The sequence below is a fragment of the Centropristis striata genome, chromosome 14 (genome assembly GCF_030273125.1).
Source record: "Centropristis striata isolate RG_2023a ecotype Rhode Island chromosome 14, C.striata_1.0, whole genome shotgun sequence".
NCBI classification, from domain to species: domain Eukaryota; kingdom Metazoa; phylum Chordata; class Actinopteri; order Perciformes; family Serranidae; genus Centropristis; species Centropristis striata.
In genome coordinates this window covers 15403895-15421366 of record NC_081530.1, presented here as the reverse complement: position 1 = coordinate 15421366, position 17472 = coordinate 15403895, and the positions used below count along the sequence as shown (strand labels likewise).

The window sequence follows — 17472 nt, the reverse complement described above, 5'->3', positions numbered from 1 at the left end:
CTCCCTTTCGAATCTTCATTAATTTTCTTGCCATCGCAAGTTCTTTCTCTCTGCACTTCCTCTGTCTCATCTCCTGGCCTCATCCCACTCCCTCCCAAGCCCTTATTCACATTTCCCTCTCCTCCATTCGCTTCATCTCTCTTTTCTTTTTGTCCTTTTGTCTTCAGGTCTCAGAGGGGCACGGCAGTCCAGCACACAGTCGGTCTGGTTCCATTCGTAGTGCAGCCTCTTGTGATGGAGGAGCTGCAGTCCTCAGGGCCCCTCGCAGCACAGAGAGCTCCCCCAGACGAACCCTGCAGTCCACCACAGGTAAGTACTCTTGCATCCTCAGTTCATCCCATTAAAGGCCCTTTTTGTTCACAGAAGACATTTTGACATGCAATAGTAGGAAAAGCACAGGTATAAATGATAAAAATGAATGATGGCTTAATTCCATTTAGCTGCTTTAGCTTCAGGGTGCTTTATTGTGCATGATGGCTCACTGTCGCACTGACTGTTAATAGAAAACAGAGCTATAGTTGGTGTTGTCAGTAATAACTGTGCTTTTCCTATTACAACCCTGATTCCAAAGAAGTTAGGAAGCTGTGTAAAATGTAATGAAAGGATACCTCAAATTCAGAATTCACAATTTATATTAACAGAACAAAAGTTTTTCAATTTGAACATTAACCTCTTAAAGCTAATATACCTGGCTAGGTTTAGGGGTAGAGAAAGGGTTAGGATTAGACTCAAAAGAATTATAAACCAAAGTTTATAACAGAAGAACTGTAAGGACTAATTGCATGAATGAGGCTTCATTTTAAAGGCAACATCTTCTAGTTTAAGCCCCATTGTTTAGCATGTGGCTTAAACACAATTGAAACTACATTAACCCATATAAATAAAATGTTTTTTATTCTAACTCTACCCCTACCTTTACCCACCGGCAGGCAGATGGGTTTTAAGATACAGTATATTCATACAGTTTTCATTTGAATATATGCCACAAATGGTAAGCAAATCATCACATTCTGTTTTATTTATACTTTAGACAACTTCCAAGCTTTTTTGGGATCGGGGTTGTATAAGAAGCCAAAATGTGTGCTGTGAAAAAGGCCTGCGAAGCATCAAATGATCTGGAATACATCTGTTAGTACATCTACTCATCAATTGAAGTAGGAGTAATGTCAGTGTGGGGTGTTTGCGATCACAGGTTCTCAGCCTCCTGTGATGTCGAGCCCCTCTCACTGTGTGGAGGAACACAGACAAACTTCGGATCCTGGGTAAGACGACAAATAGTGGAATATTTTTGTTTTGAGTTGTACACTCCCTCCATGAAGTATTCCTTTAAAACAGAATACACACAGAAAATTTTTAGTGCTTCGATGGTGAACAACTCCTCCTAAATGTTAGTAGAATACATGACATAAATAGTATTAGTTTTAATTTAGTTTATTTTTATTAAGTTTTAGTTATTTCCCTGCTGCTTTATTGGCATTAACTGATGAATGATACATTGTGAGACGCTGTCCAGCCAACATCTCTCCGACAAAACTGTTGAAGTTGTGGTACAGTAATTGTCATCACTGACCTCTGTTTCCTTCTCTCTCCCTTTCTCTCTTTGTCCCTCTCAGCTCCACAGAGGACAGTCCAGAGACACTCAAGGTACATGAGGTTTCACAACTGTACATTGGGCAAATAAAAATTCACTTTACAGACACTTTACAGCGAGGACATTTAAAGGACACTGTTTTGCCCCCTGTAATGTAATATAAATCCTGTCAGCTTTTTGCTGCACCTGTATATACTTAAATATACTGTACGTTTGATGACAGATTTTCTTACTCTGTGCCATTTAGCGTGGATTTGTTGTGTTATTTCTTTTAAACAGGCCTCCCTTACATGGCCCCACTTCTTCTCCTATTCATATTACTTGGTATTGTATTATTTTGTGTTTTGTTCAAATATACCCTTAATCCACAGAAACGGCAATGAGTTTGTACCTTTAGAGGTAAACAGGGTTTAGTATTAAAGGGAAAAATGTGTAATTGCATTACTGATTGCAAGAAAATCAATATGTATTCTAACTTGATCTCAAATGTCTCTTATAATCTTAATTATATCTTCTACAACACTGTAAAATGTCCATTTTAGCAATCGTATAATAAGTGTTTTTTTTAATTATTATATTCCAGTGCTGTAGAAATATATGATCCCAATTGCTCCCTGTGCAAATCAGTGAGTTTCATAATGCATCTTCAATCCGTTATTTGTCATACTGATACAATAAGATTAAAGTTGTTAACATGGGCATTGGTTGCAGTGTATGAACTTGCATGGAAACTCTTTCTAATCCTGTGTAATATCAGACGTGGTTACCGTAGGATTAAAAAGGAGATTATTTTTGATCCTGCACCAATCCAGTCCTTTCCCTCTCTCCAAGGACATGCTCTCTGCTCGAGACGAGTGCACATCAGAAGAAAAATCAATGCAAAATGTATTCACATTAATAGTTATGTGGAGCTTTTAAGTTAGGATTCAGCCCAGTGAGCTCAAAGTCTGAACCTGTAAGCTTAGTTTTGCTTTTCGTTCAGACACTACTGAGAATCAAAGAAAACCTCAGGCTACAGTATAACACTAAATGTAAGACAAAGCTTGACACTCTAGTCTCAAAATCTTATATAAATGTAATGTTACACTTTGTCTTGTACTGTCGAAGGACTAATGGAAATACTGTATATTTCACGGAGGAGAAAAGGAGGCCTAACACTGTAAAAACGATTGGTTTTTCTCCTCCCGATAATCAATAATTCTGAGCAGCTTGTTTCTACATGTTTGAGCACAAATCTTGGATCTTAATACTGTAACTCCACAAATGTCCACACTTGCAAACTCACAAGGACACAGAGATTTTTAAATTGGATAGCATCCAGCTACATCATTTCCAGCCACTCATCACATTCACAGTTTGTGCTATAATGGAACATCTTAAAAATGAGGGATGTGCACAACCCTGACGTCTCGCAGTCAATCAACCAGCTTAAATATTTTAGTCTAATGTTCTTTTTATTGACTGTCAAATATTAGGAGGAAGCAAATTAATCATTCTGCTCCGTGCTCAGAGGAAAAATCTTCATTCTCCTGATTCATTCTCTCCTTCTCCAGTCTCTCTCTCTAAGAAATAGAACTAGAGAAGCACTCCATCTAATCAACTAAATTCCTCCTCAGAGCCAGTTGGCTCTCACCACCAGTCTTATAAGTGTGTTGTTGATTTCTCAGGCACCCACTCTGAACGATGATCTGAGCGCCAGCAGCAGCAGCTCAGTGGAGATCAGCGGGCTGCTGAGTGAAGCCAAGATGTCGGGACACTCACACACCCTGGTGCTCTCCTCAGATGAGGTACTTTATTTTATTTAACATTTATTTAACCAGAAAGGTTCCAGCGAGATGCAATATCTCTTTTGCCAGGGAGGCCCGGTCAAGATGGGCAGGAAATAAAATGTTTTATATACAAGTACAAATGTGGACAGATAACATACATAAAGTCAAGTCTGCCAAGTCAATTTTATTTATATACCCCAAAATCACAGATTTGTCTCAAAGGCTTTACGGACTGTACATGGTAGGACACCCCACAGAGGGTGTCCTACCATGTACAGACCCTCACATTGACCCTCACAGACCTGACCCTTGGCCAGGGGAAAACTCCTCAAAAAAACCCTTTAGCAGGGGAAAAAGAAGAAGAAACCTCAGGGAGAGCGACAGAAGAAATGCAATAGAAATAGAAATGCACATACAAACTTGTAAAACAGGCATACAGTCATGAAAAATATTATTAGACCACCCTTGTTCTTTTCAGTTTCTTGGTAATTTTATTGCTTGGTACAACTAAAGGTACATTTTTTTGGACAAATATAATGATAACAACAAACATAGCTCATAAGAGTTTAATTTAAGGGCTGATATCTAGCCATTTTCCATGGTTTTCTTGATAATAACCAAAATCGTTATCAAGAAAACCAAGGAAAATGGCATTAAAATGAACAAGAATTTGAAAAATGATTAGACCACCCTTGTTTTCTTCAATGACTGTACATCATAAGGACATGTTGACAGTGTCAATTCATATGTGGCCAAAATGCTCTAAACCAGGGCTATTCCCTAAACTATTTTTCTCATTTTGTATGTACACTTGATCACTCATCATTGGTGCATGTTTTGATTGGCTGCACAGGTGCACTCAGCTGGTTTGAAAGGTTTACTGTGGCAAAAGACCATTATTCATATGTGATTTTTTTTCTTTCTTTAGGTTTTGAATTGTATTTATTTGTAAACAGAACTGATTGGCAGGTCGGCCTACTCTAAACCCATTTACATGAAATCTAAAAAACTTTGATTAAAATCAACATTTTTTATTCAAAACTTGAAACAAATGAGCTCACAGAACCAGCTTTGTAAAAATGTAAGCATCTTATCAGGTCATCTGTTTTACATTTAAATGCAAACAACCAAACACAAAGACAAGATTTGCTTTTTCATTTGTGTCACTGCCCACATTTATTATCTTAATGGATATAAAACTGAAAAGACATTATCCCTACAGAGAAAAGATTCTCCCATATTCCTCTGGCAGAAAGCTAAAAATCAATGGCTCATTATACTCAGATGCTGCTCTCGGCTGCTGTGGTGTAAGCCATACTGTTTTTTTACCTTGTTAACAACCAAGTCATGTTCTATTGTTTTCAATGCTGCCACATTCAGAGTCTGGACATGATAGATGATGAGGTGAGACCTGTTTTTTACTGCATGGAAGTCTTTATGTGTCTGTGGAGTCTAAGCCATTTGTCTGTGTTTTATTCCCACACATCATTCATGGTGAAAACTGATTTTAAACAGAGTAATATGTGTTGCTACAGAATATAGTTGTCACTTCGGAAATGTCTTGAATGTGTCATTGATTTTGGATCCACTAAATACTGTATGTCAGAGTTAAAAAGTTCTTCTTTCTCTCTGTCCTAATCTGTCTCTGTCCCTCTTGTTTATGTTCAGATACTAGATGAGGGACAGTTTCCGAAGCAGTGTCAGTGGCAGAACCGCAGCATCACAGAGTGGACCACGCAGCAGGTGGCCCGCTGGCTCGTAGGCCTCAACTTAGAACACCACATCCCAGAATTCACTGCCAAAAACGTAGATGGAGAACAGCTGCTACTGCTGGAGAGTGCCGACCTCAAGGTGGGTTAAGGTTTTTAAACAGACTGTATATTCTGCTCACATACATGTACACAGTTGCCCATAAAGTTGGAATAATTTTGTTTTCAGACACAATCCTCTGTTAATTGTGGTTTCATTTTCATTGAGATGTTTAGAAGAGATTGATTAATACCGTTTTGAGAAGATATACAGTTTGGCTGTCAAGAATAAATAGAAAATACTTTATTCCAACTTTATGAGCAACCCTGTATGTTGGAGCCCACAGTTATATACGTATCGATGACGGCCAATGGGTACTAAAAACGGCAGTATATGTAATAGTCTCTTTTGCAATCTATATTTGTACTATATAGTTGTATCATATTTTCAAAAAACTATATAATTTTAGTTCTTAATGTTATTATCATTATTCCTTTTTTGTATGTTTGGTATTTCTGTTTTATTAGTTACAAATCACAATTAATTTAGAAAAATCTGCATATTGTCACTATTGACACACCTTTGAAATAAATAAATAAAAAAACTGTTATAAAAAGGAACTGTAATATGGCAATACCAAATCAGTGAGTAGGCAAAAATAAGTTCAGTAGACTAAAAATCTGGGTTATTTTGTGCAATTAATACATATAATATATATATATATATATGTATGAATATATATATGTATGTATGTATGTATATATATGTATGTATGTATGTATGTATGTATGTATATATGTATGTATGTATGTATATATATATGTATGTATATATATGTATGTGTGTATATACATATATATATATATATATATATATATATATATATATATATATATATATATATATATATATATATATATATATATATGTGTATGTAATATTATATGTGCACTGGTAGACCAAAGAAAGATGCTTATGAGCGTTTATTTGTTTCAGACCCTTGGAGTTTCTTCTTCCCAGGACCGTGCCCTGATCAAGAAAAAGATCAAAGACCTTAAAGTCCTGATGGAGAAAGCCAAGAGGAACCGAGAGAAAGTGGAGAAACAGCGCGAAAAGCTACGGAAGAGAGAGCTGGAGCAGCAGCAGAAAGAGGCGCGCAAAGAAGGCGCGGCGGAGTGAAGTGAATGCTTAGACCACCTCCCGCTTTACTGTAGCACCACACCAAGTAGCATCTCGAGGAACAGAACGTCAGTAGGCCCCACAGACGAACCCTGAGGGACGCCTGCTCAGTAGTTCAATAGTTCTCAGTGGTGGAGCTACACGCCCAACTGTCGGAGATTGTTGAGTGATTTTTTTCACCAAGCAAATGAAACCAAAATGAGCAGTTGGATAATACGATCCTGCCCCGTTCATTTGCCTCATTTTACACCCATCCTATGTTTTTTAGCCATTTAAGGTTTTACTCAGTTCTATTTATTTTGCTGTTTATTGCTGTAAATTAAGTTTATTTATTCATATCCGGTCTGTGAAAAGTTCATCTCATCCTAATCCCATATCATCCTCAGAGCCGTGACCCATCACAGCACCCATAGACATGACGACCATGTACAGTGATAAATACAGATACATGTCTGATGTGCCATTTTGATAGACTTGTGTATATCCTGTTCAGATACATAGATCAGTGGAATCGCTCTATTGCTTTGATGAGGCACATACAGGTCAGGCCTGTGTGGTGGAACACATGAGGCAGTACTTATCTCCCACCACTGGGTGTCCCCATGCTGCTTACTCTCACTACTGAAGGAGGCCACACTGGAACTTTCCAATAGGAACTGAAGCGGGAACCGAGTGTCAGTGGGAGAAATACACTGTCTCAGTATGTGCAAGAACACTGGAAGTGCAAACACTGTAAATGTAACCTCTGCACTGGCTCGTCCAATGCTCCTTACAGTATACATGTACCGTACTAAAGCAGTTCACAAAGTATGAATGAAGGACATACTGTAACTCATTGGACTGGTTCTAATGGAGACTTCAGGTACAATGTAACCATGAAATTTGTAACTTACCAAACCTGTACCACAAAAACAACAAAAAAAATGTTAAAATGAAACTTCCTGCTTATATGCATAATGTTGCTTTGACACCGCTTGTAACCTGCTTTTGACCTCTTTTTATATTCTCTCTCAATAACAAAGTAATACCCCGCCGCTGCCTTTAGAAATTCTAGAGAAGTAGAATTTTTCTGAACTCTATCCGCTTCTGTGTGAGTGTCGAAACACATACAGTAGACTAAACATTTCTTGTTTTTTCTTTTGTTCATAAAAAGTTACAGGTCAAAGTTCACCGTGCAAATGACTTTGGAATATTCTGAATAATATTTAGGAATGCTGCCATATAGACGAGTCGTCTCTGTGATGGAGGACAGATGCAGTAAGTCCTGAAACTGTCTTAAAGATTATTGCACCTGAAACTGGAACTTAAAACATTTTGATTTACTTGTTAGATAAAAAAAATATAGCATTAAAATTATTTTTGACATATGTACTTTATGCAGACCTTGTTTTAGGATTATGACGCTCACTGAGACACGTGTTCCCTGTGTTACTTCTTTAGCATTCCCGAGAATCATTCCGTATAGGTTTACAGTAAATATAGAGACGCCAGTGTCACCGTGATTGAAACAAAGGCAGCTTTGGTTATGATTCCCTTTTGTCTCAATGCTCCTGCCTGGTGAACTGTTAACAATTCACCAACAAGACAACCAACATTAATTAAATGCAATTGTTAGTTTATTTAACTTTAGTTAATAGTTATTTTGCTGTTAACAAACAATGAAATGATCATTGATAATGTAAACTTATTATGGGTGATGCTATAGTTTATATGTATAGTTTATTGTTGCACACATTATAAGAATGCATATACTTTATTAAATATTTAAGAGTTAATGATAAACAAAATCTTTAAAAAAAAAAGTAAAATATCAATTAACATTACAGAGATCATGGATCAGATATTTTGTAACACTTAAAAAATGTAAACCTACATTAATTGGATCTCCATTATGAAATATTATAATGCGTATAATAATTATTAAATGAATAATAAATAGTTTGAAAAGCAAAGTGCATTAAGTTGGTCTCATAAAATACTTTTTGGCGATCTATAAAATAGTGATTATTTGTGCTAATATCTATCTAAATTATGTTTGTAGATGCTTTCCAAAGTATGAATTAACCATTTAACAAGCCATTATAATCATCAGTTGTAACATAAGAGCCATCTAAATAATGTGTGTAGATGGTTTACAAGTAGTTTGGTAATCATTAACAAATACCTAATACAGTATGTAAAATGTTACAGTGTGTGCAACAATAAACTGTCAAATAACATACAATTTAGAGTAACTAATATTAGGTAAACATTAATCATCATTTCATTGTTTTTATTCATAAAATAACGATTAGGTAAAGTTTAATTAACTATCAATTGACCACTTATTATTGATGGTTATTATAAAGTGTTTGGGGTTGCAGATGCCTCCATGCAATGCCACAGTAATACAGGTATCACTGATCTGTTTATGTTATTATTTATTTATTTCTGTATTTAATGAAGCAACTGTTTATGATAACTTATACACAATAAGAGTATTATTAACACCTAACAATGATTTATCCAGAATTGTATGATTAATTCCTATTGCCAAAACATTATTAAACCTGTTCATTAAAAGTGATTTAGATTCAAATGGTTGTTATCAGATGAAGGATTTAGGAAAGAGAACGCAGTAATCCTCCCCCCATTGTGCTTGTGGTTTTCCTCTAATCCAACCATAGTGCTGCTCCAGTGCAACTCCAATAAACTGCTCATCATGTATTCTTATGGGATATTTTGTAACACCTGAGCCTTTCTGTAAAACCCCCATCCCAGATCAGTCCGCCGACTGCACTCTTTTGACTCTTTTGTATGTATAGTAAAACACAGAGAGCAATACGCTGTAAGAATCCTAAAGAAGCCTTGTTTTCTATCGTGTCAGTATGTGTGCACAGTTTGTCTGAGGGCTAAGGAGGATGAAAGGTCACACCTGAGGCCAAAATGTCATCTTTTATATGTGCTTGCCTAGACATGATGGAACGAACGTTTGGGCGAGACTCTGGTGCTCCCGGCACACGTTCAGGTCATGTCTGGAAGAGTTTGTCTTTTACATAGAGAGCAAAAGATAATCACCGCAAACTGCTAGCCATGCTTTCACTCTTTTAAAAAGCTGTACTTATTCTCCTCCTCCTTTTTTGTCATTACCTTGCTCTCTTTTTCGCATTCTTAAAGGTTGAAAGGGCAGCTACCTGTCACACTGAATAAAATGTGCGGCCACTGTCCATAGTCTGCTTTTGTTTCTTCTTTTTTCACCATTTATCTGACCTTATTTACATAGCTTTGTGGCCATTTGCTAGCTAGAGACAGAAATGTGTCCCATGCAGCAGAACTGTATGCATAATTAATGTTATCACTGTTCCCTTTTTATTCTTCCTGGTTGAGAATTTCTCATACTCCTGGATATGGATTTGATTCAGTCACAATTAGATAAAAGAACAGAGTAGAAAAGAACAAGCAGATTTCCCATGCCATGTTACATGGCCTGTTATTTTTACCATGTGACCATCCACTGCCCCTTCTCTCAGTGGACATCTCAGGCTGGCCTGGAGTCAGCTCTCCACTCCCTCCCTCTCTCCTTTCTATTTATATTCAGCCTAATTTCACTCCAGGGCTATTTTGTTCTCTGTGACGACTCCCTCCTGTCACTTGTTGCCCCTCTTCATTTCCGTCTTCCTTCCTCGTACACCTCCCCTATCTGATGGCTGGGCTTACGGAGGCCTTTCAGCGTGGCTATGATTGACACCTTTATTATCACCATTTGTGCGTTTATTTCCAATCTCCTCCACGCTGTGTGGAGAACATTAGTGTCTCAGCCACCTGGCTTGGCAACGCCGTGCGAGGAGGAGCTCATGGAGGAGTTGAGCCCCAGACAACTGGCTGTCAAACAGCTGAAGCGACAATTTCTGGAGGCCCTGCAGGCCAACAATGCCCAGGAGGTCATGCGGATTCTGCACACCGGGAAACTAGACATTGACACTGTGTTGGAGGTGGAGGACCCCAGCATGGTGCTGGCCTCATACAAACAAGGTACGGAGAAAGTAACAAGAAGCTGATCCACATTTCACCAGCAGCATTAAAATCAAGGGTAGTACACTGTATGATTATCATACTGTATCAGCTATTCAGGCATGTAAAGTTGAGCTATCAAGTTATTATAATAAACAACAAGCTTGTGAGACATAATATGTTTTCACAAAGCATTAATGAAGAAAAACAGCTAGTAAATTCCTCTCGAATTTCAAAAACATGAAAGATTTGTTCTGTAGTTTTTCCACTAGGTGGTGTTAAATCCCCACGGATCCTAAAGCTGGATATGACAAGAAACAGTGTCTACACTAGGTGATTATAATGCATATGGTCCAATAATATGATATGCATTATTCTGATATGGGCCATTCTGCATAATCAATACTTACAGTATAATTTGCTGGTAATACTTTTATGTTTTCACTGAAGTTAAAATTCAAATTCGCTGGTGATGAGTATTTCTACACTGTGGTATTGTTACTTTTACTTACATGGAATAACTGAGTACTCTGTTCACCATTGACTAATTATGCAACAAACAAAGTTAAAGATTATTAAAAAAAATAAAAAACAACTTCCTTAGTAGCCCAGTGGTTACAATAGATCACACATTGCCAGGGCCGGTTCTAGCCCACTGGCTGCCCTAGGCGATATTAAGATTTTGCGCCCCCCGCCCCCCGAACCACATCCATTCCATGTATTCATTCTGATATAGGTACACTATGTTATATGTATTATGCTGTACACTAATATTTGATACATGAACTACAAGCAAGGTAATGGTCTCAGAACATTTTTATTTTTAGAAACTTTGGAACTTTACCAACAACAACTGAATTGAAAATATGAATAAATAAGTGACGACACCCATGCACGTATCATATTTTATATAATATAATATTACATTTTCATTCGAAATATGGGTTGGGGCATATTCATTTAATTCAATGAGGGTTTTATTGCCCATGCTTTTTAAAAAATGTTTCGTTAATCAATGTTGTTAAAACAAAGATGTATGCTTAAGGGCGCCACAAGGGGGCGCCCCCTGCCAATTTGGCGCCCTAGGCAGCCGCCTTGGTGGCCTGTAGGAATAACCGGCCCTGCACATTGCAGTGTCACAGCTTCAGTTCTGGCCTTGGGACCCTTGTTGCATGTGGTACCCCTGTCTTTTCTGGTCTTTGTTGCCTCACTATACAAAAAAAAGTAAAAATACATAATAATTTGGGGGAAAAAAACATCTTTCATTCTTGTTAATGTTTCTAACTGGGCCCTACCCATGTCATAGCAGTAAGCACAGCAGAAACAGAAATTCCACATGAAATAATCATGCAGTAACATTTGACTCCATCACTTACTGGGGTCCTGGTTGATAAAGTAGCTTCACAATTTGTCATATTTGTTTCAGGCTATTGGCTTCCAGGCCACAAACTGGAGAAGTCCTGGGCGATGGGTATCCATGTATGTGTGATGTACAATGCTGTGGAAACAGCGCTGGTGCTCCTCCAGGAAGGTGCCTCCATCAACCGGATGCCCAATGGGAAGACACCGCTGCATGTGGCCTGCGAGGTATCCAGCAGCGATTGTGTCACCTTGCTTTTGGCTCACAGGGTAAAAGTGAACGGCCTGTCGCTGAGCGGACACACACCACTGCACTACTGCATCACCAGCAAGTCTGTGGGCTGTGCCAAGCAGCTCATCCTCAAAGGTCAGGAGGGAAAGGTGCATGTACAGATGTGTATATTAGGAGATGGATGAAAGTGCAAGACTAGAAATTACAACCTGGTCTCACAGGAATCCGTGAAATAGCCACGGATTCGCTTAACTCAAAATCCGTGGAATAGCCACGGAATAACTCAAATTTCTGTGAAACTGACACTGATTTCTCTACAATGCAAGTTGATATTTTTTCCTATTGGTTTGTTCCAAGTCACGTGACTTTTAAGGTCCCGGCGGTCAGAACAAAAAACATGGCGGACAGTTCTCTGAGTTAAGCAAATCCGTGGCTATTTCAAGGATTCCTGTGAGACCATGTTGAGAAATTAACAATTGTTTTTCCAGGTGCAGATGTCAATATGCCTGGCCAAAACAATGAAGAGGACACACCTCTACACACAGCAGCCAGATTTGGGGTCCCAGAGCTGGTGGCTCTCTACTTGTCCCATGGAGCGTCTGTGGATGCAGTCAACTCTCTCCAGGAGACTCCTCTCATGACTGCCTGCTTCTGGGCTTTTGACGCTAAAGAGCAGAGCTACAGCCAAGATCACCACCTTGTCTGTCGCTTCCTGCTGGACCACAAGGCAGGTGAGTATTGGGACTTAAATTGCCATATCTTTTTTTTTAACATTAAAGCTTTAAGATATCCCTTCTACATTTCTATTCTGTTCAAGATCCCAACCTCCGAGAAGTCGACAATAAAACAGCTCTACACAAGGCAGCCTGGAACTGTGATCACATCCTGATGCAGATGCTGCTGGAGGCCGGAGCAGATACACGATCAATGGACATCAACGGCTGTGCCCCCATTCAGTATCTCCTCAAAGTGACTGATGTCAGGCCGATGGCTATACCTGAGATCTGCTATCAGCTGCTGCTCAACCACAACGCAGCACGGATCTACCCACCCCAGTTCCACAAGGTACAGAGATGTTGGCTGATGTTATCAGATAATATTTGATACATTTATTTCGATACATTTTACTTGCAAAATTCTTGTTGTGTAATGTCATGTTTTGTGTTGTTTTATGCAGGTGTTGCAGACCTGCTATGACTACCCCGGAGCAATAGAAATCATGGTCAACTCTTATGAACGTTTAAAGCCCACAAACAAGTGGAGATCTGCCATTCCTGATGACTGCTACAAGGTACTAAAAATAATCTACTGTGCATGGATAATATGCAGCATGTGTTCAGTGTAGAATTAAGTAAGAAGTTGGCTAAGAGCATGGATGTGTGACTGAACCGGCCATCTGGGCACAGGCAAAATGTCATTTAAAGAGACATGTAACAGCCAGGAAGAGATTCAAAAGGACAACAAAGAAACATAAAGTGACTACAAAGTTTACAAAAAGATTAAAAGGAAACTGAACCAAACACAATATATACAGAATACAGTGACAAAGAGACTCAAGATGACTACATAGAGACACAAAATAACTACATAAAGCCCAAAACAATTACGAAGTGACACAAAACAACTATAAATACACACAAAATGATCATAAAGAGACACAAAATCACAGAGATGTCAGTGTCTGAGAGTGCTACTATACAGAGAAAAATGAGTCACCTTATTTAGAAATAACCTTATTTTGAAAAGTAGGGTTCATGATTTCCAATCTAAGATTTTAGATAACATGGTGTGTTTTTCTTTGTTTCCTCAGCGACACAAAGACTTTTACGACTCTTTGTTCGCTGTATGCACCAACACTCCTCGCAGCCTGCTCCACCTGGCCCGATGTGCCGTCAGAGCCAGCCTGGATGGGTTCTGCCACAGAGGTGTGGCACAGCTGCCACTACCAACGCTCATGAAAAATTATTTACTGCTGGAACCTGAAGGGCTTCTGTACTGATGAGAGGACCTTTGTTCGTAAAATTCAACCACTGTATGGAGCAATACTGCTGAATGCTGCTAGTTTGAGCTGACACCAACACGTGTGCCTTTTAATATTTTTGCACATCATTCCCGGAGCTCTGATCACATGACTTACTATAAAACTGATTTATAAAGGGAGTTTGATGCTGGACATGACAGAGGACGCCATCTAGAAAATTACAAATTATGAATTTACTTTTCGACCCAAAAAAAAATCACTCTGAAATCTGAGAGAGAGGTGAAAAAATAACAATTTACTCATGAAAATGACTATAATTATGATGATAATTTGTGATGGCTGACAAGTGAGGATTTTTGTCTGCTGGGGCATACTGAACCACCACCCCATCCCCACAACCTCTTTCTCTGTAATCCTTCTATTTTTTTATTTTCATTTTTTACATCTATTACCTTCTACAGAGGCCTTATTTGTGTCTTTTTAAGGTGACATGAGCCTCAGTAAACACAAATTGTCTTTTACTTGTCTCTCTATCACAGTGCTGCCTCAGAGGATCCAAATGTACTTGGCAACGTGCCTTAATGCTCGCTCGCCAGCTCATGCTCTCATGATACTCCACTATGTGCAGAACAAACACTTGACAAAGCCCTTCACAACAAGTGCCTGTTTTTCCAGTGGACTGCACATGAAGCCACGCACACGGAGCAATTTTCTGTTAGTCAGACAAAAAGAAAAGAAATCCATCCAAAGGGAAGCAACTCTGCAAAGACACTGGTGATAACTTTGAACTACTTTCCATCCCGTCTAATGCACTGTAGTTGCTCATCTAAAGGAAGCCCACTAAAGTCTCAGGTAGACCTTTAATTGTAACCTGGACAATCATCCCAGCCACAACAGAGTGCTGTAATGGTGTGAGCATCCCAGTCTGATTTATCCTAGTGGTAAGTCTAATTGAACACAGGGAGATAATACCAGTGTACAATGGAAGAGAGCACTCATGAGACTGAGGCTGCTGCCTGGAGAGAGAGGAGCTGCTGAGCTATTGTATAGTCTTTTTGTTGAAGAGGAGAATGAGGAGAAAATGAAGAGGCAGCCTCAGGAAACATTAAGATAAAGGTCAAATTAGATGGGAGAATGAGAATGTAGCTTTAATCATACAGTACACCGAGATAACAAGCATGGATTTAAAAGTGTCACTAAAAAGGTACGGATAAGACAGACGAGAGTAGTTTTTCTTGCAAATATATCAAAGAATGATAAGGAAATGTATTTAAGTGTGTTTTATTTAAAATATTTCCAATTTCCACATTCTCTGAACAACCCAATTGATTCCTGAGCGGGAAACTGGGTTACATTACAGTTGCTCCCATTGTAGAATAAAAACATAATAGCAATAGAAATGTGTAAAGATAAAGAAATTATAATTTTATAATTTACATTTGAAATAAGTATGTAAAAATGTGCGTATTATACTTAGTACTAAGAGTTAATCTGCAAAAACAAATATCTTATTTTAATTTATTCTCCATTTTTTATGTTCTAGTCCTGGGAATATCAATTTAATTGCTATTTGAAAACCCAATAAAAACAGATTTTCCTACATCATATATTTTTATTGTACAATCAAGGGAAAATCAATGAAAATGGTCTTGGTATATTTATTTTAAGTATATGTTTTTTTGTAGATGAACTATGATATATATCAACAATGTATATGGAAAATATAAATAAGAAATATGTGGAAAAACAAACAAAAAAAACAGTGTATATAATAATACTGAAAAATGTGATATATGATTTAGCATAAATAGGATAAATAAGAATAAATGCAGTGTTATTGCTCAAAATCATTATATTGTTAATTCAATATTGCACAGTTAAAGATGTCAATAATAGATAGGATGAGTCAGTTTCATTATATCAGTGACCTCATCGTCCTACTGTACAACAGTTGCTCGTACTAGTGGCGTGCTGTTGGTGTAATCCTCAGGAACCTTATGGCGGTCCATAGGTCACACACACAAACAGGTGTGGCTGAGCTCTGTTGGTCTGCATGTGTACCAGACATCTTCTGTTCTAGAGGGAACATTGTCTGGATGACTAAAGGGTCAGGCCTGACTCCCTGAGCTCTGAAAATAGACCAGTTACCGTCAGGCAAAGAGAGTATAAACTTAAATCATGCATCATAATAATGGTAAAAGGATAAATTACTCTCACATTTGACTGAACCCAACTGCTCTAGTGATTCTGACATCGCAGTGACCTTATTTTTTATTCTCTTATCTTTGAGAATAAGCTTTCTGTGTTTGTATTGCCACCGTATTATTAATGCTTGAACAGAGCGCGACATGTGGGCACACTAATGAGGGGCAAAACAGAGGAGGACAGACTGTTCTCAAACCCCTATGGCAGCTGGCCATAGAAACCCACTGGACTGTGTCTGCGATGGTGACAGACAAACAGAGCAAAGTTTCCTAAAAACAAGCTGTGGAGAGAGAGGAGGGAGTCAGGGGGACGGCGAGGGAAGCAGCAACTTCCAGATACGTAACACCTTACACACTATAAACAGCTTCAGTTATAAGAGCTTTCACGAGAAATGACATATTGACAAGTGAGTTCATTTTGTACATTCACTGGTCCTTTTATTGGCGAACTACAACTTCAGTACAGTACCATGTGGTCTTTAAGAGAGATGTTTATGCATTATACAAAGTCCGTTGGTGCACAGACAAATCTATTTCTATACTCATCAACAATATCTGTAGGAGATCTTAAAGGCTAAAAACTTGGCAAAAGACTGAATTGAGTATACAGTGTATGGAAGTATTACTGTTATGTAATGAGGATATTGAATCTGAGAAGTTTTAATTGATATAGTTCAGACAATATCTATTTTTGATCAATTCAGCCTGCATATAGCATTACTTAAGTATCTGTCTGTGATGTTCCCATTATATGTTTCTACTCTACTTAAAGGTGAAATGTGAAGCAATTTAAAAGTTTGAGGCATTTGATTCCTGGAGGGATCTTCATTGGGTTTTCACTTAGATCAGACCCGACCCTGAACTATCTCTCTTCCAATTTAAAGTACATCGATCTCCTTTTTAAAAAAAAACAAACTTTATTTCCTTAGCTTGCTTGCTAACATTATCAAAAGCAAATACAAACTGGGTGGATATGCTAGTTGACTAGTTTACCAAATAACTTCACCAGCTAACATGAATCATGATACAAACTAATGTATTAAAAATTAACATTGTTGATTAGCAAGGGTGCATCAGTGTTGGAAAAAGTATTCAGATCTCTTCCTTAAGTTAAAAAAAAAATAGAAAAAAAAAGTACTAATACCACTACAAGTAAAAGTCCTGCATTCAAAACTTAAGTAAAAGTACAAAACTATCAGCATCAAAAAGTATTAAGATATCACAAGTAAAAGTACTCTTTATGAAGAATGGCCCCATTCAGATTGTTATATATATATATATATATATATATATATATATATATATCCCAAATATAATATTGGATTATTATTATTGATACATTTATGTAAGCAGCATTTTATTTTTTTCAAGGATTCATTTGATATTCTTAACATACTGTAATGAGGTTTACTTTGTCA

At 37.9% G+C, this 17472-nt stretch overlaps 2 protein-coding genes across 2 annotated transcripts in view; both read left to right on the top strand.

The window, feature by feature from the left end:
- Window positions 1-9494, top strand: part of ppp1r9a (protein phosphatase 1, regulatory subunit 9A) — a 57295-nt gene extending 47801 nt beyond the window's left edge. Inside the window, exons 13-19 of the mRNA XM_059350831.1 lie at window positions 168-309; window positions 1193-1262; window positions 1614-1644; window positions 3259-3378; window positions 4741-4764; window positions 5029-5211; window positions 6106-9494. Of these exons, the coding sequence (XP_059206814.1) occupies window positions 168-309; window positions 1193-1262; window positions 1614-1644; window positions 3259-3378; window positions 4741-4764; window positions 5029-5211; window positions 6106-6288 (753 nt within the window). The 3' untranslated portion in view covers window positions 6289-9494. The remainder of the gene's footprint in view (window positions 1-167; window positions 310-1192; window positions 1263-1613; window positions 1645-3258; window positions 3379-4740; window positions 4765-5028; window positions 5212-6105) is intronic.
- Window positions 9495-10004: 510 nt separating this feature from the next.
- On the top strand, window positions 10005-13868 carry asb4 (ankyrin repeat and SOCS box containing 4). The gene is made up of 6 exons (XM_059350717.1): window positions 10005-10299; window positions 11705-12004; window positions 12358-12600; window positions 12687-12934; window positions 13047-13160; window positions 13680-13868. The coding sequence occupies exons 1-6, from the start codon at window positions 10005-10007 to the stop codon at window positions 13866-13868; spliced, it is 1389 nt and encodes a 462-aa protein (XP_059206700.1).
- Window positions 13869-17472: the final 3604 nt, after the last annotated feature.